This window comes from Heterocephalus glaber, unplaced genomic scaffold (assembly GCF_053883595.1).
Source record: "Heterocephalus glaber isolate CG9 unplaced genomic scaffold, H.glaber_assembly_v1.0 deba00001608, whole genome shotgun sequence".
Lineage (NCBI taxonomy): Eukaryota > Metazoa > Chordata > Mammalia > Rodentia > Bathyergidae > Heterocephalus > Heterocephalus glaber.
This window is the reverse complement of record NW_028258379.1, coordinates 37,281,646-37,309,080: the sequence shown is the minus strand read 5'-3', so window position 1 is coordinate 37,309,080 and position 27,435 is coordinate 37,281,646. Positions and strand designations below refer to the sequence as shown.

The 27,435-nt window shown below is 48.0% G+C and overlaps 1 protein-coding gene across 7 annotated transcripts in view; it reads right to left on the bottom strand.

The window, feature by feature from the left end:
- Eml1 (EMAP like 1) overlaps positions 1-27,435 on the bottom strand; it is a 146,428-nt gene that overhangs the window by 92,957 nt on the left and 26,036 nt on the right. For 4 of the 7 annotated variants that reach the window (XM_087195561.1, XM_087195564.1, XM_087195562.1 and 1 more), the window contains exon 1: positions 13,646-13,777. The exons of the other annotated variants lie outside the window; for them this stretch is intronic. In XM_087195561.1, coding sequence (XP_087051687.1) covers positions 13,646-13,712 — 67 coding nt within the window. In that variant the 5' untranslated portion in view covers positions 13,713-13,777. Of the gene's footprint in view, positions 1-13,645; positions 13,778-27,435 lie in introns of those variants that run through there. 7 annotated transcript variants of the gene reach the window in all.

Genomic DNA, 27,435 nt, shown 5'->3' with positions numbered 1-27,435 from the left:
AAATAATCTTGCAACTGTTTTATATACTCATATTTTTTTGGCTTGCTTCTTGAGATAGGATCTCGCTATAATAACTCAAGCTGGCCTTGAATTCACTATGTAGCCCAGGCTGGCCTCAAACTCCAGGTGATCCTCCTGCCTCAGCCTCCCAAGTGCTGGGATTCCAGGTGTGCGCCACCGTATCTTGCTATATATTCATAATTTTTAATGTCAGGTTTCCTTAAAGCAAGGCATATCTATAAACAATTTTCAAGGTCTGGAGAAAAAGCTAAAATTTGCTTATTAAAAGATGCACCTGTCTATCATATTTTCTTTGTAAATAAAGTGCTCTCCTAATGGTTTATCAACAGAGCAATGCAGCATCAACATAAAAACCACAAGTGGAAGGCAGCTGGGTATTGTTCAAAGAACCTGGGTTCTGGTGAGGGGGCTGGGTTGGAGATCTGTTACTGGATTAACTGCTTGGCTTTGCTTGAGTTATTTAACGTCTCTCAGCCCACCTGACCCTCTGTAAGAGCAACTTGAGAAAACGGTACTTTACCTTCCTTAGAGTTTGGTTGTGACACTCAAGGAAGAAACAGATCTGAAGGTGTCTGAAGGTGCTTTAAAAACAGCAAGATACTAACCAAGCTTAGAGTCACATGCCTGCATTTCCAGCGACTCAGAAGGCTGAAGCAGACCACTTAAGCCCAGGGGTTTGAGACCAGCCTGAGCAACATAACAAGATTGTCTTTTTTAAAAATGCCTATAATCTCACCATGCTGGGAGGCTGAGGCAGGAGGATCACAAGTTCAAATCCAGTCTGGGCAACTTAGCAAGACCCTGTCTCAAAAATTAAAATTACAAAAGGGCTGGCAATGTAGCTCAGTGTGAGAATTGGGTTCAATCCTCATTTGATATTGTTTTACACTGGTTTATCTTAAAGGCAGTAAATTACTCTTGGAAAATTCCTTAAGTAGTCCACAATGTATGCATACAGGAGTTTATATAAATCATACCATCTCTCACAAAATATCCCCACAAGTAGACACGTTTCTGTTTTCTAGCCTGACCACACACAGTGGTTGGCCTGGTTTTACAGGCTGTGTTAAACAAAAGTAGGTTAAAAAAAAACAACTAGTAATATATGTATTATTTTTGCCAAGCAGGAATAGAAACACCTATGGACCATGAATGTTGAAATGTTCATACACCCTTACACCACTCTACAATAATCAAAGAGGCGTGGCTACACCCAAATGTGTGTGATTTTACTACAATACACGACCAAGAAATGTTTTGTAAAATTGAAAACATTTTCGGGATCTGGAAATTCTCTTTGCCTTTCATAATGTAGAGAGCACAGGGCCTTTGCACAGCTTAAGTATTTGATTTTTCATTCAACAAGCATTCAGTGAACCCACACTACCTGCAAGGAAGGTGTGTGCAGAGCAACTGTGGAAAGGAAATGGAAAGGCAGCCAGGGTGCCAGCCCGCAAGGAACTTCCTAGCTGATGGCAGCAACAGGCGCTCCCGAAGGACCTGGATTAAGTCCACACTGATGGGGTGGAGGTATCCCGACTCAGGAAGGCTTCGCCTGGGAGACAGGCAGACGCTAGGTCCCGAGAGACGTCCAGGTTCAGAATGGAACAGGCAGGGTAAGGAGGCTAAGGCAGGACCACAGCCACTCAAGGTACACAGAGTGGCGAGATTCACACCCGATGCCGACCCAACGCCCACAGCATCAAGAACAAGGGCAGGTCAGCCCGGAGGGCAGAGCAACACGAGCCTCACCCAAGCAAGCAGGCGGCATCGGCATCAGGACCTCACACCGACACTGTCGGCCGACTGGCCCACACCGGCTCCTCGTCTCTGTGCTGGGGTCCGGGGCTGCCTGTGCCGCTGCCAGCAGGCCTCCCCAGGTGCCCCCCAAGTGGCACAGCTGCCACAGAAGGCAGGAGGGAGGAGGCCGAGATTTGGGTCCCAACGCCCGGAACCTCTGGATGGGGCCACGGCGGCTGGCTGGCCACTGCCTCTGCCTACACAGCCCGACCTGAATCACTCCAACCTCCCGGCACCGTGTCTTCCGCACCATTCGTGGGCTTATTCCAACCCCTCGGGTTTAATCTACACCCTGCCCAAGCCTTGGCAGCAAGCATTTGTTCACTGAGGATCCCTTGAAGCGCCCAACGGAGGCCCCACTGCTTCTGCACAGACTCTGTGGAGTTACCCCAGTCAGTCCTTAGAGCCGGCAGAGGGAACTGGGGCCAGGACAGGATCAGCAGCGAATCCAAATTCACACAGTCATTGCACCACACGCAGAACCAAGATTGGAACCCAGAGCTGCTGGTCCCCAAAGCCCATGCCCCCAGCCTCTGGAAAAGACATCTATGGTAGGTTGCAAGCATCCTGAAAGGAACACATGTAATCTTTTGTGCTGATACTCAAGAATTACTTATTCATTTTGGACATGTGCAGTGTATGCGGCTTATCTTTTTAAACAGTCCTGCAAATGAGAAGCTCCAATCAGACACTGCCGTCAGTGAATCATCCCAAATGTGCAAAGGCACTCTTAAAAAAGTAAAACAAAAAAACCTCCGAGATATTCCAAGACTCCAGTCCAGATCCTGCCTGGATCCTGGGTCTTACATCTGCTGTTTCCTTTCTTAGATCCTTAGCTAGTGGCGGGAGAATGTGCCTTCCTGGTGGTCAGAAGGCAGATGTCTCGGAATTTCTGTAGCAAGCATATGCCCCTCATTTCGCTACACTGCTCTCCGATCTCCTCCACCTCCCCCACGCCTCAACGAGCTAGGATGCCGTCACCACCCCACCTGTCAGAGCAGCCTTTGTCGATGTTAGGCAGGTGGTAGGCGGGTGGGACGGGCAGGGTGGCCTCAGAGGTCTGCCCTGGGCTTCTGGAGTGTGGCCTCCCGCGGGCTCCGGTTTGGGGAAAGGAACACACTTCCTAGGACTTGGATTCCAGAGGGGGGCTCCAAGCCTGCCCCTGGCTGAGCATGGCGCCCGCAGAGCGCGAGGGTGCAGGGTACATCAGTGCCCAAGGCTAAACTTTGTCAGCCGAGGGCACAGGCTGTTGTCCCAATCTTTGCGCTGGGCTTTGAGCCTTTCAGTTAGATGCTGCTCAAGTTGGGAACCCCAGAACTGCACAGAACTGTTGTTCTTAAAAAGGGTTCTGAGAGTGAAATAAGCCACCCACAAGAAGACAAAAACTGAATGATGCTACTTAGGAGAGATCTCCAGGGCAGTCAAATTCTTAAGAGACAAAGTGGAAAGGCGGCCCCAGCAGGGCCTGGGGGAGGGGAGGAGAAGGACTCATTGTTTACTGGGCGGGGTTTCAACTCGGGATAATAAACCAGAGTTCTTTGGATAGGCAGGGGCGTGAACGTACTCAATGCCCCTGAACTGTACACTTCAGCGTGGCCAAGATGCTGCACTTTATGTTTTGTATAAAGCTCTTTGCTGGCTGGGAAAAGCGAGAGAAAATAAGTAAATAGGATAAAGGCCCTGAAGAAACACTGCAAGAGCTCAAATTGTCAACAGAAAGATGGAACCGTTGCAACAACCGTAGATCATAGATGCTCAGACTGTATTTTCACGTTGATGCTGGGGATGAAACTGAGGACCTCATGCCGGCTGGGCCTGGGCTCTAGCACTGAGCAGCAGCCTTGGCCCGGAACGTCACAGCTTGCCAAGCAGGCAATCACCAGGCTGAAATTCCCACAGAACATTTCCACTCTGAGATGACTCACTCTAATTCGGCAAGCCAGTCCCAGCCAGGAGTGGCCAGGGCCAGTGGCCTTCCTCTGGCGACTCCGGGCCTGGCCAGGGGTCTGGCTGGCAGGGCTGCAAGGTATGTGGGGGGCCAAGTCCACTAAGGAGGGCTGTGGACTACAGGACCAGGTGGTTCTGAGAGGAGAGAAGGATGCTGTGGGGGACAGAAATGGACAGCACAGGTAAAATAGCCAGGCACCTTCAGAAACTGCAGGGAGTCTGGGTGGCTCCATGCTAGGGGCCTGGGAAGAAAGGCTGGCCCAGGCCGGCAGGGGGCAGGGCAGAGCACACCAGGTCTTGAGCCGGCTCCTAAGTAAGGGCTTAAGGGCTAAATGCTATGGGATTTTGAGCAATGCAGAGATAAATGAGGTCTCTGTTTAAAAAGGGTTGAAATGTTGTGATTTGAAAGAAGACACGTGAAGACAATTCTCTTAGTCCACTTTCTGTTGCTGGGAACAACAATACAGCAAAATTAGAAGCGCAAAAAGGTCTACTTTGGCTCTCAGGCTGGTGGTATGCGGTCAAACAGCTGTATCTGGTGACAGCCTTCCTGCTCACCGAGTTCCGGGCAGCAGCTGGCTTGCACCCAAGAGACAGGGGGCGCACGCACATCTGTGTCACTTCCAACCCCCTACTGGGGGTTGAACCCAGGGCTTTCACACTGAGCCACATCCTAGTGGTTTTTGTTTCTGTTTTGTTTTGTTTGTTTGTCTTTGAGACAGGATCTCGCTAAGTCACCACATTGCTCAGGCTGGGTTCGAACTTGTTATGCTCCTGCCTCAGCCTCCCCGAGTGCGAGATTACAGACGTGCACCACCTCAACCAGCTTCTCTCTCCTTCTTTCCATAAATCCAGTAGGACTCAGTCACAGAGGCTCCACCCTAATGGCCTTATCTAACCCTAATCACCTCCCAGGGGCCCCTCTAAACGCCTTCATCCAATTAAGCTTCTGCCTGCCCTCTTGAGTCCCTCACAGAGGGACTTTCAACATGGACCCTCAGGGGCTGCATAAAGCCACATCCACACCAAAGCAAGTTTCCGAGACCCCCTTCGGGGCTCCAGATCTGAACCAGGACGTGTGTGCCCTCTCCTAGAGGCCAGGGACAGAACCACGTCATCTCTCAGTCCTGTCATTCCCACCTGCTGACCCAGCACCCTTCGACAATAACCAAGTGCTGGGCTAGGGATTTAGCTCAGTGGTACCAGCACCTGCCTGGCAAGTGCAAGGTCCTGAGTTGGATCCCCCGTACTGGAAATAAAAAAAAAAACCAAGTTTGTTTATTGGGAAACGATAGCCCTGTGGCAAAAGATATAATTAAGTACAAGATGGAATCTGAACACACATTTGTATATAATTAAATTACTCTGTATAGATAAAAGGCCATTTTTAAGAAAGGCGAAGCAGTGGCCCACCAAGCCAGGCTTCTGTCTCTGGGAGCCTCAGAGCATGGATAACCCTACTTTACCACTATCCAAAGGCCAGATCTGGAGGCCACACTAACACGATTCCACCTCTGACGGTCCCCAGGAGTGGCAGCTGCGCATCTCAGGATGGGGGACGCTGGGTGGATGCAGGACCGTCGCAGAGTCCTGTTCCTGCAGCTTTCCATGATGCCCTCTATTTCTCAGGGTGTCCAGTGTGTTCTACACTTGAGGCAAAAGGGTATAATAATGCAAAAGACAGTCCTAACCACTTCTTTTTTTTTTTTTTTGGTACTGGAGATCGAACTCAGGTCCTTGCGCTTTCGAGGCAGGAGGCAGAACCACTGAGCTAAATCCCCAGCCCCCTAACCACTTCTTAACGGAAGCATCTTTTTCTAAGAATGTAAAATTCTTGTTACATAACTTTAAAGGAGGTATTTAAGTCAAATCCCTTTTACTGTTGCAAATGCTGGCTTTGCCAAGAACTACTTCACTGTGTCAATTACTTTGGCTGAAAATAAAGTGTGTTAAGACCGTTAAACCTCCCGATGCTTTTTCCAAATGTTCCTACTGATTGATTCAAAGGACACACTGTCCAGCCCAGGCATCCAGTGCTGAGTGCAGGCGAGGGCTGACCTGTGTCCGGCCTGTCTCCTGACTCAGTGACCTGGCTCCGTCGCCTGGAACACTGTCTCATCTTGATGGCACCCTACATGCATGTGTGTGTGCGTGTGTGCATGCACGTGTGTGTGTGTGTGTGTGTTGGAGGAGGCACTGCAAGATAAATTAGAGGCTCCTGAACTGGTTCAGTAAAATCTGGCAGGCACAACAAAGGCTATGAGAAAGGTGATGGCAGGAAACTGAGTGGAAGGAGCTTACGGTCTAGGCAGGGCGTCTTGCCCCACAGGGAGCCCAGCTGGTGCAGGTGGGTGTGCAGCCCCAGATGGGGCCTTGGGGGCGAGAGGACATCTGTCTCTCAGAGGAACTCCTGAGCTCCGTGTCCCAACCTGAGTGAGCTGCCTGGTGCCTGCGATCCAATGACTGTCCCTGAGCTGGTGGCTGGCAAATACTCACCAGTTCTGGCCCAGACGTCTCTGGGCTCCGGACTTCACCCAGGGCCAGCTCAGCATTTCCGCTGCAGGCCGAAGGTCCTGCACACCCCACGTGTCCACACCAAACGTGCCGCCCACCCACCTCCTCCTATCTCCTTGCACAGTTCTGGCTTAGCTGCAGGAGCCAGAGCCTGACTGTCATCCTGGTCCTCCCTGACCCTGCTCTAACCCACGTCCAGGTGATGGTACCCCAGATATCTCCTGAGCCTTCTCTCACTGCCTCTGCCTGGATCACAGCTGCAGACTCCACTTCTACTTCCACTTGCTATTCCAAGCCCTCCCCATGGCAGCAAGAGAGACCTTTCCATACGGAAGATGAGCTGGGCATGAGTACCCCACAGCTACTCGGAGGGCTGAGGCAGGAGGATGGCTCGAGCCCAGGATTTCGAGGTCACTGTAAGCAACACAGGGAAACCCTCATTTCAACAGAAAGAAACACAAGACACCCTGGAAATCTCACCAAGTCACTCCCTTGCCTCAGCCTTCTCGCGTACAAGCCCAGATTGTGTCGAATGGCCTGGACCCCACACTGACCTTGCTGCAAGCTACTCTACTCCTTCACCACATTCGAGCTTCTTTCAGTTCCCAGAGGCTCTCTGGCCCAGGGCTTCCTGCAAGCTCCTCTGGAGTCTGGACCACCGTCCCCGCCTCACCTGCCCCATGGCCTCCGTGAATGGCTTGAAGGTGGCCATGGGTCTCTCCCTTAGGTTCTTAGGTGGACGGCCCTGACACTCCAGCACCCAGCATGGCTCCTTGGGCTTGCCGCACGCCCTCTCGCCTTTGTCACCAAATGACTGTGGAAATGGCCTTGACATCTAGCTCCTGATGGGCACAAGTGGCTTCATCAGGACCGGTGGGCCCTGCAGGTTGCCAGAGCCAGGGAACAGCGTGGGTCCACACATTCTTGTCCAGTCCACAAAGCAAAGTCCTGGAGGGGCTGGAAAGGGGTGGAAAGACCAGTTCAGGGCTGCATTCAAACCAAGCCCTGGATGAGAACCACAGCACAGGGCTGGGGGAGTGGGGGCGGAGGTACCGGGAGAAAGAGGCAACTGTTTCCAGGGGAGACCAGTTTCTAAAACTGAAGATCGCCTGAGGCCGCTGCGGGTGTTTGCAGGAAATGGGCTGAATTTGCCAAATGGGCTCAGGAGCCCTCTCTGTGCACACCTACCTCTCCACTTCCAGCCCGCTGTCTTCACCTGAGTGCAGCTGTCATCCTTTGAAAGGTCCTAGACAGGAATAACCTGCAATCCAGGAAGTGCCACCATGGACCCCCCAGGCTGGGCCACACCTGGGATGAAGGAGGGTCACCCGGGGGCAGGCGGCCTCTGGTTCTCCCTGCCCCTGACCACACAGCCCCATGGAGGGCTTGGTGCCCCGACCTCGGGCACCATGCACATGAGGGTCACGTTTGTCCCGAGCAGTGGGAGGTAGTTATGAAAGACAGAGAGTTCAAATATTTCCCAGTAAGCTGGCAGGAAAAATAAACTTGAGGATGAAGAACCAAGTCAGTACTCTGCAAAGTGCGTGCTTTCCACACCAAAGAGCTTCCAGGAAAGACACATCAGAGTAAACAACACTGGAAGTGCAGCTGCCTAGTTCTCCACTCGGTGCTCGGTACTATACTCTGAAGAAAGAAAAACTCTTCAGAGAGCTATTTCCCAAAAGCACAGCAAAGAGGACAAGGTCCTGCCAAAATTCCAGGCCACCCCCAGTCCCGGGCCATACACAACGCAAGCCCTGCTCAGGCAGGGCATTAAATGTCCCTGTCAAGCTTCTAGTGAGAAAACCCCAAGGCCTGAGGGGAAGGTCCGCTCAGTTACAGCGAATGGCATGTAGCTGAGAGCATCGTGTCTATAGGCATTTAAAACATTTTTCTAACACTAGAAGGCCTCCATGAACATCAGAACTTGAAAGATAAATAACAATGAATTATTTTTTCTGCAAAGTTCAAAACAGCCCCAATTCTAAATCCTTGTGCAATGCTTTAATGTTCAATTTTCCATGTTATCCATGATGAAGGTTTTCACACTACTGGTTTAACAGCACGAACCAGCTGTAACACTAAAACAGAGATTTCTCTCTTCTTGCCCACCCTTCATTCAATTACAAGTTTATTTTTTAAGAGAATATATGAAAAGGCGAACACTACCTCAGGTATTAACAGTAACCAATTAATGAACACCTTTTAAACACAGTTTTGTGAATTTTCCAGAAAAATTCTTGGCTTTGTTTACAGTGTCATAAATGCTCATGCTCAGCTGTAAAATAAATTCCTTGCTGGGTGGAGGGCCATGCATAGCAATGAGAAATTCTCGCTTAGCATGGGCGCTTGCTTTGCACTTTTCCGTGAAAGCATTTTCTTTTGACTCTGCTGTCAAAGCCCAGCTCAGTACCACTGTCACCGCGTGAGAACGCAAAAGAGGACTGAAAACACTTCACATTGTTGAGCCTGGATAATTCTTTCACAGAGTACCCTGATCCAGGCTGAAATTCAATTATTTGCCAACTTGAGAATTCTGCCACCATGACGATAAAGGCAAAAGCCACCAGCACTCCAGATGCCAGAAGATGTTTAAGGTTGCTGAATAAGTTATTCCTAACTCCCAAATGGAAGGGCTTAGAAATGGAATCATTTTGCATTTCAAAACTCGAGAAAATAAGTCACACCTGCTCAAAAGATTATTACAGTAATTTCAAAATGTAACCGGGCAGGGAGAGCAGACAGGCCCTGCCGTGAGTGGTCACAGGGGAGAAGCCAGGCTCGGGAAGGAGGGACCCACTCCACACAGGCGCTAGGGGGAACCTGGTGAGGGCCCTGAACACCTTCCCAGGCAAGCAAAAAAAGGCTGTGAGCCAGGACCAAGCCTCAGTCAAACATGATGATCAAGTTCCACATCATTGTAATGCTGACATATTTCTTTGAGTGCTGGGATTGTTTACGACTGGATTGTGTTGTAATTAAGAGGCCTATTCGAGGAAACTTCTCTTCAAAAAAAAAAAAAAAGTTACGAAAGGCAAGGAAAGAAAGGACTTGGCCATAGTACATCCAAAACCAGACAAGAGCTTTTGGTGAAAATCAGTAAGAGGTGATTATGTGCTGTGAAAAGCAAAGAAGCTAATAGGGTCTCAGGCTGCATCATCAAATGAACAGACTTTAGAATAAGGAAGGTGACATATCCTGATCTATTCTGCTCTCTTGAAAAACTATGCCCACAATACTGCATTCTATTGTACCAGATTGAAAAAGAGACACAGACAGGGCCGGGGATTTAGTTCAGTGGTTCCGGTGCCTGCCTCGCAAGCACAAGGTCCCAAGTTCGATCTCCGGTACCAAAAAAAAAGACATAGACAAAACAAAACAGGTGATGAGGTAAACTGGAATGATTAGGGTCTAAAATTGTGTCTTATGAGGAATTTTTAAAAATAGTAATGTTCAGTCAAAAGAAGGTTTGAGAAAGAGCTGTGACATGTGTCTTCAAACATGAGATGAATTTGCTGTGATATGGAGAGGAACTTAAGCCTACGCGCTATGGGCCCCATGGTTGAAACTTGGGCCAAATTTTAACTGCACACAGGAAGTGAGAGTCTGAACCATCCAGAGGAAGGGGTCGCACTGGGCCAGGGGACAGCGAGTCTCCAGCACCTGGACGTTCAAACACAGGTTGAGTGACCCTTCCAGGCCCCCTCAGAGCTGACTAGCCCCGAGTTTATCTGCTCACCATCTGGGTTCCTGGGTCAGCTTTACTGGACAAACAGCTCAAAGGCCTAAGCAAAAGGCTGTGGGGACACTCAGGGTCCCTGAAATGCTGAGATCCTCAGAACCCACAACAGTGGAGCAAAGACGTGCCCTGACTCAGGTGCTGAGCTGGGCTGACCCACGTTCCCGAAGGGCTCAGGGATGAACTACCAACATTCCTGCTCTCCTCTCACTTCTCTCTCTCTCTTTCAGCCACTTCCTTACTTCCCCTTTCTTTGATCAGCAAAGTGTAAAAAAGAAAAAAGAGCTTGATATTTAGATTTCAAGAAATTCAGACTGGTTCCTCAAGATGTTAAACCCGGGGTTACCATGTGACTCAACAATTCCACTCCTAGGTCTCTGCCTGAGAGAAGGAAAACATGTCCACACATGAGATGTGTGTGTGAATGTCCACCAAAGTGTAACGCAGAAGGATCAGAGTAGGAAGAACCCAAACGTCCAGCTGGTGGATGGACAGAGTTTGGTATATCCATCCGTGATGTTGTGTGGTCATTCCTGGCACACACACTATGGCATGAATGTACCTTGTAACATTCGATAAGTAAAAGAAGCCAGACACGAAAGACCAAGTGCTCTATGACTCCATTCACACACAATGTCCAACATCTCAGGGACAGGAACCACATTAGTGGTTCCCAGGGACCAGGGCAATGGGGCAATGAGAAACAACTGCTAGGAGAAACCAGGGTTTCTTTGGGGATGACAAAAATGTTCTAAAATTAGATAATAGTAATGCTTGCACAATTTTGTGAATACACTAAAAGCACTGAATGGTATATGTGAAAAGTATGAAATTATTCATGGTACTTGACTATTTCAAAGAGCTGTCATTAACACAAACAAAAAGATTCAGGTTTGGTATTAAAATTACCAAATCTCACCGAGCCTCAGTTTCCCCATATGTAAAGAGAATATGGCAATGTTACTACCTCATAGGGAGGCTTCAAAAAAATCTAGAGTAGGGGCCGGGGATTTAGCTCAGTGGTTCCACCGCCTGCCTTGAAAGCGCAAGAACCCAAGTTCCATCCCTAGCACCAAAAACAAAAAACAAGAAAAATCTGGAGTAAATGATGGCATTTTCCAGATCATAAATTAGCTTTTAAAAGATAGCTGTGGTTCCAGGCATGGTGATGCATGCCTGTAATCCCAGCACTTGGGAGGCTGAGGCAGGAGGATCACCATGATTTTGAAGCCATCCTGGGCTATATAGTGAGTTTGAGGCCAGTCTGAACTGCATATCGAGACCCTGTCTCAAAAAAAGCAAAAAAATAGGTAAATACAATAAAATAGAAGACAGCTATGGTCCATGCTTCAAAACTACTTTTTAAAGCATGAAAAAAAAGTTTGTGATTTCTAGCTCATTTTACAGATTTTAAATGTTTTGAAGATAAAACAATCCATAAAGTTCCTTCTTAAATGAAAGAGCCAGGCCCAGAAAGATGATATTAGGCTGCAGAACTTTACATTTAGCAGCCATCATAAATGAAGCAGGACAGATAACAAGAAAAAAGTATATAGGGAGCAGAGACTACTTTTTGCTAAATAATATTTTGTCCTTTTCCTCCCCACTTAGACATCATCTTCTATTTTACCTCACTATGAGAGTCTTCGGGATAACACGTGTGGATTGCGCTTTCTGAAGGCAATACAGCATAATTATAACTTCTGGGTTTCTGTCACTATTAAAAGCATGAACCCCACTCGACATATTGTGAGTTCGTGCGTTAGCCCACCGTGGTCCTGCCATTGTAATGTTAATCTCTCCTTTAAAAAGATTTTTTCCTATGTTACTAATGAAATATCCAAATGTTTAATTCAGCTCTTGTGAAATGGTGTTTCTGAGATCTGCTGCTTTAATTGAATCATCATAGTAATTAACTGAATCACATTCATTTATATTTTCACTTAATGGAACCCTCTTAAAATGAATAATTTCACATCAAAACATCTGTTGCCTAAGCCATCATCAGTTAACATTCATTTCTCCCCCCAAGCTTACTCCAGGTTTCAATTAAGATAACCCAAAAAATAATCAATTACGGGGCGGAGACATTTTTTAGAAAATTCAAGGTATGAGTCAATTACATTTTGAAGTGATCTTATTGTTTGATTATAAAGTGATTTTCTTTAAATCATTACTTCTATAATATTTAAGAGCTAGATGTTATTACCAGATAAATATCCCATGAAAATCTCTATGCTGGCAATTAACAGGAAAAGGCAGAAAACCAAAACTTCATAAATAGATATGCAAGCCAACTTCATGATGGAGCTGCTGTTTAGGAACAATATGACCAGGTGCCCAAATAACTGCTCAAATAGAAATATGTACACTCATTTTCATATCCTGAACCTCAGTGTCAATGATATGGCCCAATATTAATTTTTTTAAAGGCTTTATGCCTGGAAGTCATGTCATATAATTTTCAGCCAGATGCCTTTTACAACTAACATGGGGAGAATTCTACCATAAACATCCAAGGTTGTACCTACCTTGGAGATCAGAAGTAGTAATTCATATAAAACTCATTATAAGTCAATTAATATAAAATTGTTTATGTCAATTAAAGAAACTACCATATTCAAAATATTTACTGAATAATTAACTTACTGGGAAGAAAAACTACTCCCAATACTCTACAGTATAAAATATTCTGGCAGTCAGAGGAATACTAGGTACAGTCTACCTGCCACGTATGAAAATTATAAGCAACAAAAATTGTCAGAGTATACATTGTCGTGAAAGAGGAAAATTGCACTAGACAGAAAAAAATAACCAGTACAGAGAACCAATCACCACACTCGCTACTCTATTGCTACAGTAACACCCACTGTTTGCAAACAGGTGTTAAAATAGCAAGCACAATTACATCACAAAATAGATTTCTCCAGTCATCCGAGCATCTGCAATTCAAAATTATCCCGACTGAACTTCAGCAAATTCTATAAAACACACATTTTTTTCTTTAAGAAACTTTTGGGGGCCCTTTGATAAAGCAATAAATCCAACATGTAAAAAAAAAGGTGGTAAACTTCTGTGCGTGAATTATCACATCACGTTCTGATAAAATATGCAGTGTGCTATGAAAATGTTTTTCAAGCCCGCTAGTGAAACTAAAAAATCTTTTAAGCACGTAGAATCTGGTATTTTTGAAAGATGCCATATTGGTAGCTATTAATGTTTCCTTCTTTATAAAAAAAATTACCCCCCAAAATCTATTACTCGATCCACAAAATAAAGACCCATACTTCTGGGCCGGGTCCACGGGCCGGGCACTGCACAAGCCCCCAGGCCCGGCGGCGGGCTCTCCCGCACGGCCCGGTCACCGCGCATCCTCCCGGGTTTTGTTGCTCGGCGAGCCGGGCGCCGACTTCTGCGCCCCGCCGCCCTCGCCGTGGAGGCGAGTGGAGTCGCCCGGCCCGGCCCGGCTCGGCTCCCGCGCGCTTCCCGCCCGGCGCGCCCCGGCGAGGCGCGGCCCCGGCACAATGCGCCCGCGGCGGCGGCCCCGAGCGGCGGGAACCGGGGCGGCGCGGCCTCGCTCGGCCCCCGGCCCCGCCGCCGCCGCCGCCGCCGGCCCCCGCTCACCGTTGCAGAACTGGAGCAGCGAGGACGTGTCGTACAGGCTGCTGTAGCTCGAGAAGCCGTCCTCCATGCTGCGCCGCGGGCCGCGCCCGCTCCGGCCCCGCCGCCGTCCCCCACGCACTGAGGCGCGCGAGCCGCCGCGGCGCTGGGCCGGGCCTGCGGTGGCGGCGCCGCGCCGGTCACCATGGCAACCCGGGCCCGCCGCCGCCGCTCGAGCCCGGCGCCCGCGCTGCCCACGAGGGGGCGGCCTGCAGCGCTCGCGGGCGGGCGCGGGGACAAAGGGCGCGGCCGGGACCCCGCGGGTCACCCTCCCCGGGCGGGCGCGCAGTCCCTGCGCCCACACCAAGCCTGGACCGCGTGCCAGCGCCTCCCCTTTTGGCCACGTCCGAGGGGTCGCGCCCCGGGCTCCACCGCTTCCCCGCTGCCTGCCGGAGAGGGGGTGGCCAGGGGCTCCCCGGAACTCCGCAGATCCGTCTGCACGTCGGAGTCCCCGAGAACCCCGCCCGGGATGCAGAGCTCCTGGACTGTGACCCCCGGGAGCTGTGTGTCCTGAGTCTGGGAGAGCCTGGCAACACGGTGGCACAGGGAGAGATACGCACAAAGTTTGCAGCTTGGCCAGCCCACCCTAACGGTCGGTGGGACCAGGGCCAGAACTAAAAGATGCTGGCGAATGAGTAGGAGGGAGCAAAGGAGAGAAAAGGTCTAAGCTGAGAGTGGGCTGTGCCAGGGGAGAAACCTTAACATTTACACCTCTGTTTGCACGAAAGTCATTCTTCAGTTGCAGGCAAAAATTGGAAGTTTTCAGTCTTATCCTGCTTAGGTTTAAAACAGTAGGTGAAATAAGAAGGGAAGGAAAAATTAGTAGGGAAACTCCTGGACCCCCTGGGCTTGGGGGACCTGGGACCGGTGTTAGACGCTGCCGGTCGTAGAAGGGAGTCTTAGGCCTGATCCTTGTCCTAGTTAGGGAGGCCAAGAGGAGAAAACAAGAGGGACGCTAAGGGGGGAAAGAGCCCTGTGGAGGGGTTGAAGGCCCCAGGTGCTGTTGGCCTGACTGAGCAGGTGGATGGGGGAGAGCAGGGGACAGTACTCCTGACTGACATGGGGGCTCTTCACCCAGATGGTCGCCTCGTGACACCCAGGGGGACGGAAAGAAAGGGCCAGGCCGGAGAGCCCCTGAGAGCCACAGGGGACGAATCCGGACTCTGTGGGAGATGCAGGGATGCAAGGATGCGGGAGGTTTCACTCTGGCTTGGGAGCAGAGTCTGTACGTGAAGAGGCCGCGGGGCCTGTGGCTGGAGCGGCCAGGATGTCTTCAGTATTCCAGAACGGAGGCTCTGAGGCCCACACAGAGGGAAGAGAGGAGGAGGGCCGGCCGGAGGGAAGCTGCTGTGGGTCTTTCGAGTGGAGAGACAGGAAGGTCTGGCCAGGAGAGAGGCCTCCACTCAGAAGTGGCCACTGGAGTGAAGGAATCGGGATTTAAAGCAGAAGTCCCAAACCAGAGGAAGAAACGGGAAGAAAGGAGGTCATCTTTGTCCTGTGAGATAAATTACAATCTGCTCCTCTTGTGCCCTGGTTGGGGAATCTGTGGCTTCAAACGCATGGGACCCAAGTAGGTGACTCCTTGGATGACATCATTTCCTTCCCATACTTTACATTCCTTTCAGGAGGATCATTTACAGTAAATATATAATCTAAGACTATACATTAAGAAATGGGAGGAAGAGGAGCCCTAGCGCGTAGCATCGTGCTTTCAACTGCTCCGAGAGAAGTTTCCGATCTTCTCTTATAGCAGAGGCTGAACACCTCTCTGCTTCACCACATCTCTTGAGGTGGAAGTGGTTAAATGGGCATAAAGAGATGAGCTACTCACACTGAAATAAGCTTTGAAGGAGCTCTACCGTTTTCCCCCTTCTGTTTTCTTTTGAAGTTTTAATGTTATCCCTTTACCTCACTGTTTGTGAAGATGATAGCTGCTCATTATTAAAAATGGAAGCAAAAGAGGGAAAAAAAAGAGATTTAAGAGTAGCCAGCCAAAGATTGTAAATGAACTCTAAAGAAGAGAGTGGAATGTTGGAGGGGAGGGAAGGAAATTCCAAAGGAGCTGTAGAGTTTGGAAGCTGCTCAGAAGATGTGGAGAAGATTCTCTCTTAGGAAGAGGAGGCAGAGAGCTTTCTGGATGTGGGCACGGCCGCAGGGTTCTCTGGAGCAGGCCAAGCAGGGAAAGGCCTCTCGGTCTGGGGGCCCAGGGCTCCCAGATCCTGCAGCAGCTTAGGGAGGTGGTAGGGGTGGAAACTGGATTCTGGCCAATGAACATGCACGTGTGAGAACTCCTGTGGGGAAAGCAAGTTCAGGCCAGAGATGGTTGGACAAGGGCGAGCGGAAGGTCCCCATGGCCCCTGCCCAGCACAGGTGGGCCCTGTGCCTTTCTGTGAGGCAGGGGTTGTGGAGAAGGAGCTTCCAAAGGATGAGCTTTAACAGATGCACATTCTATCTTTGCCCTCTGTCTCCTGAGTCCCTGTCTTTCCCTCGCTTGTATTCTAATCTTTAGGCATACTCAGTGTGCTTTGCAGTCTCACGGTTTGCATACATTGGCTCCTTGGCATAAAAAGCAGAGGTGTGGCATTTTTGAATGTGGAAAGGAAATGATAGACATGAATAAATGGTTAAAAGTTGATTCTCTTTAAGAGTGTTTGTATTCCTGATTTTTAATGTTGAGAGTATATCACTGTTTGGTGGCCATAACTCAAGGTTAGAAATAAAGAAAATTCCAAAGTTGGAATGGAGAACTATGTTTAAAAGTTCAGCTATAGAACTGAGCTGGAGATTTTCTTAGAAGATATTACTTCCACTCGAGTGAAATTACAGTAAGACAATTAAGAACTCAGTCTACTTGCTTTTGAGATGATAAAGATCATTATTACACTCTTAACCTAGGGTATTAAACAGCCCTGTTTTTCCCACAATGGTAAAAACTTAGTCTAAGAAAAGCAAAATTTAGAATAATTACAAGGATATGCATGTTAAGTCAATTAGGTATAATCTACTCTGCATTAAAAAAAAAATCTATGGAGAAAGCTCAAGAAAAATCTCTGAAGACTTAATTAATAATGTGTGATTTTTGCATCCAAACATTCCACACCACTTTGAGATAATTTGTGGCCTAACCCCAGAAAATGTTGTCATCATAATAAATGATGTACATCCTCCAGGACAATGTAACCATAGTGTTCAGTGGAATTAATAATAGCATTTGTGCAATATGCGTAAAAGAGAAAGGAAAATGGGAGCTCAGTTGCATTTAGTCATAGGGAAGCAATAAAAAAAAAATTACCGAGAAACGTGAGGTCTTACACATCTATTGTTTAATTCAACATTCCTCCAAAAATAGTCCCACAGTGCCAGGCGCCGTGCTTGGGCACGTGGTATAGAGAACACAGCACTTTCCTAACTGCAAGTGGCTCTGAGGTCAAGTTACAGGGTCATATTCAGCATGCTGAAAATAAGATAGAAAAAAATCTACTTCTGAGTATGTACTTAAAGACTTGAAAGCAGGAACTTGAATAAATATTCATTCACCCGTGTTGGTAGCAACATTATCACAATAGCCAAAAGGTGGCAATAACCCAAGTATGCCTTGACAAATCACTGGATAAACAAGATGTGGGATGTCCATAGATGAGACTGTTATCCCTTTTTTAAAAGAAATGGAATTCTGACACATGCTACCCCATCGATGAACCTTGAGGACATTATGCTGAGTGAAATAAGCCAGTCCCCAAAAGACAAATGCTAAAGGGTTGCACTTACATGAAGTCCCTAGAGTAGCAAAATTCATAAAGAAAGAAAGTAGAGTGGTGATTGCTGGAGGAAAACAAGCATAGGAAGTTTTTTCTACTGACAGGCACAGAGTTTCAGTTTGGGCCAATGAGAAAGTTCTGGGGAAGGAGAGTTGGTGGCAATTGCACAAGAAGTTACAAATGCCTCAGAACTGTGAGTTTAAGAATGAGTAAAATCGGCCAGGCGTGGTGGCGCACGACTGTGATCCCAGCACTCAGGAGGCTGAGACAGGAGGATCACCACAAGCTCGAGGCCACCCTGGGCTACATTGTGAGACCATGTCTCAAAAAAAAAAAAAAAAAAAAGAATTGGTAAATTGTATATTCACTCTATTAAAAAATGGAATGAACTTGAAAAAAAACAGAGTGCGTTGACCATAGCAAGAGCAAATATCTTTACTTGGAGCATTGGTCTTTCCTTGAAATGTACCTATACATGCTGAGTTGCAAAGTAAAGCACATTCAGACATAGGATAATTATCCCAATGGATACACAATTACAAATTACAAGTGCTACGCAACAAAATAGGAAGGATTTCAGATCATCCTGGAGGATCTAAATTGGACTGAGGAAGAAACTAGGGGGACGAAGAGACCCAGCAGCACAAGGCAGCCATGAACAGGAGGCCACTTTGGAGACACAATCTCATCAGAGGAGGAGAGGTCATTTCTTTGGCCTCTTCACAGGGGACCTGGGAGATCTTGCGGGGGTCTGATTTTAGCCTAAAAGCACAGAGACCTGGACCTAGTCGGTGTTCATGGGCTGGATTGTGCCCACCCACTTCCTGTGTTGAAGGTCTAAGCCCCAGGACCTCAGGATGTGACTGTGTTTGGAGATGGGGTCTTCATAAAGGTAATCAGGTCCAAATGAGCTCAGTGTGGCTGCTGTCCCTACAAGAAGAGAAAATCTGGACGTTATTTCACAGAGGGAAGATGCAGGCGACACAGGACGAAAACAGCATCCCCTGGCCAAGGACAGAGGCCGGGACCCGACCCTTCCCTCCCTGCTCTGAGGAACCAGCCCTGCAGACACCTCGATCTCAGACTTCCAGTCTCCAGAAGTGGAGACAATAACTGTCCACTGAAGCCAGTTGGTTTGTGGAATTCTGTTATGGCAATCCTGGCTAACGAATATGTCAGCCTAGAATCGCCCAGTCAACAATGGGTTACGCCGCTCTTGATAAAATCACTGAGAAGTCATCGCAGATTCTTAGCATTGATGAGAAACACTGAAATCCCTTCTACCTGCCTGGCAACGCAACTGCCATTTCTCCAACACCCCTGACAAATGATTGCTTGGCCTCTCTCAAAGACTGAGAGTGCCCATGATTAGATTGCTGTTTATTTTCATCCCAGATTTCCCTTGCTATAAAGCATCCTTCATCGATCCACTTTTTTTTTTTTCTTTTTCATCGATCTACTTTCGTCTGGTCAGTTTGGCCTCCCTCTGTCCCGGTTCAGGCTTCTCTCTATTCTGAAAGGTTTCAGTAGTGGTTTGCACCCCAGTCTCCCTCGCTCCGCTTCATTACTCTGGGAATAACTTGCCTAAACAGGGTTAATTGATGTCATTTCATGCTGTTGCCTACTAGGAAGTGCAAACATCTTGGCCTGACATTGTACGTGTTCCTGATACAAATGCCACCTTCGGCATCCCACGTACCCCTGCCACAGTCCCACTGCTGGTTTTCAGACATGCCACACCCTTGAGTGCTTGGGACTTTGGGTAGTGCTGCCTCCCTGTCCTGAGTGCCAGCCTCCCTGCCCACCTGCGCTGAGGCTGCCCTGTCAGTAAGGCCTGGATGCCCCTGTTCTTTCTTCCATATCCATGGGGTCCACTGGCTTGCTGTGGACAAACCATGTCCATCTCTCCTAGGAGAGTGCATCCTCCAGCACCCATCATGGCCACAATTCGGTGTGAATGTGGTGGGCAGTGAAGAGCTGCTGCCGAATGAATGAATGAATGAATGAATGAATGCTCGAGATGAATCTGCTGGGCCCGTTACACATGAAAGACTTTCTCTCACCAGCCCATGGTAATGTTCCTTATTCTGCACTATCACATGACAGTTTCCGGACCCCTCATCTGCGCAAATGCCTGTCTCTACCCCACTAGGTCTTTTCTCTGGAATCCTGGTACGTGGATCTGCACACAATAACCTCCAAGTGCTCTGGATATTATGATTCTGTGGGTGCAAATGAAGTTTGCACTGATTTTTTTTTTTTTTTGAGCGTTCAGGACATGGACTACTGGCTGGTGATGAACTTCTAGTGAGTTATGAACCTATCTATCTTTTTCCCTTGAGCTGCTGTTGGTTCTTTTCCTTCCTATACTAGAGCTGATTGATTTTCTCTTTTTATCTAATGACAGGATTTGTGTTTATCCTTGTTAAATGTCATTTTGTTGGTTTCCAACCACCGTATTAGCAAACCAAAACCTCTTAAATTCTTAAATCTGGCATCTAATACATCAGCTTTTCGACAGCAGTGACTGCCATAGCGAACCCTTTCCTGTCTGCTCTATCCTCGTCCTTGTAGTTGACAAACACTTCAGCAGTCCAGGGGAGCAGAGCCCAGCGGACAGCCTTGGGGGGCCTCCCCAGCTGCACCTCAGTTGACCTGTTTATCAATCCTCTGGATATATTTGTCCTACTGAAAATGCAATTCCCCCAACTGTTGGATACTCCGCCCATTTCCCTCTGTAACATCCGCAGGATTTTGAGAACGGTTTTCACTGCTGCTTTGTAAATCCAATCTGCAAACACCACGAAAAGAGGGAGGGAGGTTGGTTTGGCTTTTAGTTACCATCTTTTATGCCAAGTGTTTACGCCCTAGCTCTTCAAAGATCTGTTACAATTTTTGCTCAGAACCTATATTAATATCAGACATATCCTCTGTATCTTCCAGAATCCAGCTTTTTGTGCTATTTGGGAAATGATGACCTTTTCTCCCTTCCCAATTTTCTAAGACTTCCATATGACAAAATTAAAGATCATTTGTTGAGGCCTAGAGAATGTCTTCACAGCAACTAAATCATCTCTTGCCATCTCTCCCCTTTCTTGAGCTCTTGACAGATCTTCCCCAGGGCTGTCTCCTTTGTCCCTTCCACTTGTAACAGCACTGTCCTCGTGGGAGAAAAAGAGACCCAGCCAACCAAGTTCTGAATATGCAGAGTCCTGCAGAGTCCTTCCTGGCTCCTGTCCGAAGCCCCTCCAGCTCCCATGAGCGTTGACCTCCTCACTCCACACTGCTTTTCATTTCTCAAACACCGCTGGGTCTCTGCTCAGGAGATTCTGCTGCTGGAAATGTCTTTCCGCTCCATCTTGCTCATCTTATAAAGGTAGGGAATTCTTTACTTCGAGCGCCCAGCTCCTTGGCCACCTGGTTGTCCAGGAAACAGCACTGTGTGGTAAGACACCCTTGCTAAGGACGGCTCCAACTTCACCACCGATTCTGCAGAGTCGTGAGCTCTTCTGTCCCTTCCACTTCCATTGTCCAAACAGACATGACATCTGTTTATTATCCAAGAAACCCACGACTTTGTTCCCTCTTAAGCTTTTCACTCAAAAGTGTTCTTAGTGGTTTGCATCAATCAAAAGAATTTCTATGTCTTGAAGTATCTGAAGGGAAGTGGAGAATTAAAACAATATTCAGTTGGTTTTGTCTTTTGAAAAATGTCTGCATTTGGGAAACTTGAGGCTGTGGGCCTAGAGGGGCCAGGCTCCTGCCTGTGTCCGGGCTGATTGGTAACCATTTCCCTTTGACTGGCAATGGTGGTTTTGTGGAGATGATAAATTACATGGGCACCCTAGCTAATATGGAAAGGCTCAGGGTCTGTCCATGCTGTGCACTAAATAACCCACTGGGGTGCATACTGCATATTTTAAAGGCCACTGTCAGCTTCCTTGCAGCATCAAAGTTGCAAGAAATAATAAGAAGTTGCTAGATGGGCCGGGGATTTAGCTCACTGGTTTTGCTGCCTGCTGCACAAGTGCAAGAACCCGAGTTTGATCTCTGGTAACAACAACAACAAAAAAAGAAGTTGCTAGAAACCTGGATTTTTATCAGGAAAGTCAAGAAAAAAAGCCCACGTCTGAGGTTTGCCTGGGGCCTTCCAGGCTTATTCATCCAAGATGGGACTGCCAAGGAAGAGGGAGACATCAGGGCCCAGGAAACAAGGGATCCAGCTCAGGGCAGAGGCGAGAACACTGGGAAATGGATGAGACATAGCAGTCAGGGGAAAGACAGCAGGAAGATCAGAAAGCAGGGGTAGAGGCGAGTGATTCCCAGAAAGGAAAATGCACATGAGGAAAGACGTCACACTTGGAAGTGGCAGTTGCTTCCGGAGCAGGAAAGAGTGTGGGGATGCACAGGCATTTCGGGAAGGGAGCAGACACCTTTTGGTTTTAAGTTTTGTAGAACCATTTGAGTTTTAAAAATAGGTGCAGTATGTGACTTGGTATAATTTAAATTTAAAAATCATATGCACTTGTGTGTGTATGTGCGTGTGTGTGTGTGTGTGTGTGTGTGTCTGTGTGTGTGTGACTCCAGACATTGAACCCAGGGCCTTACCCATGCTAGGGAAGTGCTCTACCACTGAGCTGCACCTCAACCGTTTTTATTTGGAAACAGGGTCTTATTAAGTTGCCCCAGCTGGCCTTGAACCTCCAATCCTCCTGCCTCAGCCTCTTGAGTAGCTGGGATTATAGGCATGTGCTACCATGCCCAGCCACATCGGCACATTTAAATTGAATTTGTCGGTTCATTCATTCATTTAACCATCAGACACTTGCAGTGCTGCTTCTGAGGTTGGCTGCTGCACCAGGTGAAGATGAAATCTCCATTCCGGCCCTGAAGGACCTCTGCTTTGAAGAAGAAAAACTTTGGAGGTAATAATAATAATAATTTAGGGCCAGAGATTTAGCTCAGTGGTTCCACTGCCTGCCTCAAAAGCGCAAGGTCCTGAGTTTAATCCCTGGTACCAAAAAAGAAATAAAAATTTAAAAAATAATAATAATTTATCTGTCTTTTTGTGCAGGAGCTGGGTTTCCAAAGAAATCTAAATTGTGTTTATAAATCAGTTGAAGTCTTAAGGCCATATGTGGCTAAAGCTCACAATTTAAAGTGTTCCTGAGATTAATCTTCCAGGAGGAAAAAAAAGAAAAAAGGATTCCTGCCCTTGATTCCATGTGTAAACTCCTAACTTCATCTACTGAGCACCCTGCTGAGATGTGGATGTGGGACAGGAAAGGTAGCCTGGGAACGGATTCACGGGCAACATATCACTGGGTGAGAAGAGGGGAATCCACTTATGAGCGTATTACCAGTGGCAGGAAGCGACCTGCACTGGACGCCACCCTAAGTCACATTACCATGCGCACTCTTCATGATGCCATTTGTGATTAAAGACTAGTGATGGTATGTGTACCAATTCCACATAAGAAATGTAATCATTATGTACTTGCAAATATGTACTAATAAAAATAAAAATTATAAAAAAGATCTATGCCTCATAAACACGATAGCAAAATGTTCAGCTATGCATCACTGGGGTTCTGCACTAACTAATTTCACAGGGTTTTGTTTTGTTTTTTAACTTTGCCTCCATTCATTAGAGAATTGCTTCCTTTCAGCTTGCTCTGTAAGGGCAGAGACTGAACAAAGGCCACTCCTCCACAGTCTACGGTCCCTCGGCTGCCCCAGGAGGGTTGGTGCCTGGACCCCTGACAGTAACAGAACTTGCCTAGGGTGGCACAGTATCCTCACACAATCTGTGCCCATCTCCATGCATACTTTTGGGGGGGCCGGCAGCTGAGGGTAGAACCCAACACCTCCTGCATGCTAGGCAAGTGCTCCCCCACTTTTTATTAGTGCACGTTTGAAGCATCTAATGCCTGCACCCTGAGGCACTGCCATGTGTGGCAACTTCATTCTCTTTAATTCCCTTCCCCTCCCCATCCCTCTCCCTCCTGGGTCCCCTTCCTATTTGCAAAAGGTCCATCTCCTGGTTTCCCATTGTCTATCTTTTATTTTGCTCTTTCTCTATACTTTGGGTTTCTCATATAACAGAAACCATGCAACATTTAAGCTCACATCATGCCCCCAGCCCTACACTGTAAATTACCTTTAATCATTTCTTTAGATAATATCTTTAGATAATAACAAAATATGCAAATGCTATGTAAATGGCTGTTACTGTGTATTGCTTGGAGAATTATGACAAGAAAAAGATCTGAGCATGTTCAGTACAGACGCAATTTTTTTCAAACACTTTCAATCCGCTTTCGGTTGAATCTATGGAGGCAGATCCTGCCGACACAATGGTCACCTAATATATAAATAGCCACATTACCTGCTAAGATTTTATTTTTGCTTGTGGGACATTTTATTGGATCGTTTTTACAGCAACAGGGAAATAGTCTCAAAAGATAGCCATAGTTTAGAAAAACCATCTGTTTCAGTGGGAAGAATATAAACAAAAACCGTATCTTGAAAATGTGCTGTGAAAATGCGCTTTCTCCCAAATGTGACTCTTTGAGCCTTAACCATTTGCACTCTCCTAACGCCCTGGATGGATCTCAGAAGTGTTCTATTCAAAGTCCTTGTCACCCGCCCGCCCGGGGCTGCCCTGCGGAGGAAAGAGAGAGGCTAACAAGCCCATGCCAGGCTGCCCTGCCAGGGCGCGGCCCTTATGGAGTCCTCAGCAGCGTCCTCCTAGGCGCCCCACTGCCGCAGGACGAAGTGGGGGCCAGGCCGAGCTGGTTGGCTTGGGACGATCACATCCTCCGGGCCTCAGCCGGAGCACCGGGGAAACAGGCCACTTGCCATTTTCTTGACCTGCCACCCTCCACCCCTCACGCCTGGACTTGCGCTGTCCCCTCCTGCTGCTCCCTGCTTTCCCAGGCACCGTATCTCCAGGCTCGTCTCAAATGTCATCCTACCCTCTGCCTCCTGTGAACCCCTCAGCCCCTAGGACCTGTCCGGGTATGTGAAGGTCCTCGTGACCTTGCCTGGGTCACTTGCTGGGCTCGGCACCTCTAAGAACAGAGCTTTGTGTCTATACACAATGGAGTACTACTCTGCCATAAAAAAGGATAACCTGAGTCATTTGTAGGAAAATGGAGGGGAAGGGGCTAAAAAAAGAATTGAGATATGTTCTATACATGTGCCAACTCCCCACAAGGAATGTAATCACTAGGTACTGCAAACATGTTCTAATAAAAATAAAAATTTTTAAAAAAAGAACAGAGACTGGACCATGCCCCGTTCAGGCTCTGGTCACTGCCAGGTCTTGGGACCCCTGCCTCGTGCCCACACTTCGGCCCAGCTTCGTGGCTGTGCCCCAGTGGACAGCAGAAGGAAAAGAGGAATGGGCTTCTTTTCTTCCTTTTCAGTATTTTTTTAAACCAGAAAAGCTCTTCCCCATCACTGGACTAGTTTCCATTTTCAGCTAATTAGTAAACTGCATTTTTGGCTCTTTAACTGGCTAGGTTAAATTTAGCTCATCTTTTGCCTGAAAGTCAAGCTGTCAGTGGGATTGGCAAGATTTGCAATTAAAATCTTAGCTTTATTTCTTATTCCAGAGGATGCTGCCAAGCCCTACCCCCACTCCTGCTGCTCCTCCTCCCTCAGCCTCTGCCCTACCTGGGGCTTCAGGGGGACACAGGGAGACAGTTGCTTCCTTCTGGGGCTGGGGACACCCACGCAGTGCCCTCACCAGCACACAGGGTACAAACCACCTGCAGCCATGCAGCCTTCCCAGTACCGGGCCCAGGGAAGTATTAAGAATAAGAGCCACCCTGCACAGCAAGAGAAACCACCAGCAGTGTGAAGAGACAACCCACAATGTGGGAAAAATTTTCGCCGGCTGTCCCTCAGACAAAGATCTTCTATCTAGAATCTATAAAGAACTTAAAAAAAAATCAGACCTCCCAAATTTAAAGACCCAATCCAAAGATGGGCATCTGAAATGAACAGACATTTCTCAGACAAAGAAGTAGAAACAGCAAATAAACACCTGAAAAAATGTTCAACATCACTGGTCATTCAAGAGATGTAAATGAAAACAATGCTGAGATTCCACTTCACTCCAGAAAGAATGGCTGCTATCATGAAATCAACCAGTAACAAATGCTGGCAGGGTTGTGGGGAAGGAGGAACCCTGCTCCACTGCTGGTGGGAGTGTAGACTGGTGCAACCACTGTGGAAATCAGTATGGAGATACCTCAAAAAGTAGGACTGGACGTCCCATTTGACCCCGATATTCCCCTGATGGGTATCTTCCCCAAAGAATTAAAAGAATCATACCACAGTGATATATGTGCACCGATGTTCATAGCAGCACAGTTTGTAATAGCTAAAACTTGGAAGCAGCCCAAATGCCCATCAACTGGAGACTGGATAAAGAAAATGTGGGTTTTTAATAATATGGAGTACTACTCAGCTATAAAAAAGAGAAATTAGAGACATTTATAGCTAAGTGGATGCACATTGAGGTGATACTCTTAAGTGAAATAAACAGGACACACATGTGTAAATACTGAATAGTTTCTCTAGCGTGAGAAACTGAAAGTGTAAATAAGGAGTAAAAGGTATAATAGATAATGTGAAATAGGAAGAAAAGGGGCAAAGGGGAAGGGGAAGTGGGAGGGGTAGGGGAAAGGACAGAAGGGAATGGGATTAATATGAGAAAATGGAAAAATGGAACCAAAGTCTTTGTAAATAGGGAGGGATGGAGGGGTTGATGGGAGGGCAGGGGAATAGGGGAAAAAATAGGAACCAAGATGGACTATGTAAAGGTGCAAATTTCCGATGATGAGTGTCATTATATTGTACACCTCAAATGTACCAATAAAATAAAATTTAAGAAAAAAGAATAAGAGCCCTCTGGTGGGCAGGGCTGCAGCGGGGTCCCAGGATGCACACAGTTAGCAGCTGTACTTGGGGAGATCTGGTGGACCCCAGAAGAGGCAGGAGCCGGGGTGTGGGAAAGAAGGGTGCACTTGGGGAGGGCGGTGGGGGGAGTGCAGGAGCTGTGCAGTGCACCTTCCTGCAGCCACCCCCCCACATCTCACCCAGGACTCTGAGCCCTGAGTTGGCTGGGAACTCTTACCCCCAGCCAGCCTCTTCCTGCATACCCCAAACCTGGCTCTGAGGTTCCCCAAGGTCCCAGACCTCAGCCCCCTCGGGCCATGCAGGGGGAGCAGCTGCAGAAAGGCGCTCGCTCACCTGGCTTTCCTGAGGCCAAAGAAAGGTGCCAAGCCAGGCCGTCCCGGTGCCCGTGCCAGCACCCAGCTCCCTCCTTAGGAAGGTTGGGCCTGTGCCCCACTTCTCTCCTGCCCATTAAGCAAGACGGGCTGGAGGTTTCCAAGAAGCGAGAAGGACATATCCATTTTGTGGGCTCTAGTGGGCTTCAGGTGCTGCGGGCCTGCTGGGGGAGCAGGGTTGGGGCTGAGAGGGGGATGCACCTGCCTCAGCCGTCCGGCCTCCTCTTCCCATGCCGCTCCTGCTCTCTGCTCTCTGCCACCGGATCCAGCGGGTGTGGCGATGGCAAGTGGAGCAATGGGCGCCTCCGGAGACAGCTGCAATTAGTGACCTGAGCTACTGAGCAGAGGGTTCTGGGAGCAGGGCCTGCGTCTTGGTGACCAGGTGGAATTTCCTTGGGGAATTACTTGGGAAAACCTGGAAAATGTTTTTCACTCAGCTTCATGGTCCTGGGCAATGCTCAGTCCCCTCTGGGCCGGACCCAAGTGGATTGTGGGGGTTTCCGGGGTCTTTTCAGTCCAGGTCACCCATGGCCCTGGCTAGATGGGAGGCTCCTAAACACTTGTCCATGGGATGGTGTGGAAAACAGGAATTTTTCATGAAAGGACTTTGCCTTGTGAGAGTACTCGTCTGGCACTGTGGACGAGAGAAATCGTCTTCCTTTATGAAGGGATGTCGTCATTAAACGTCTTTATT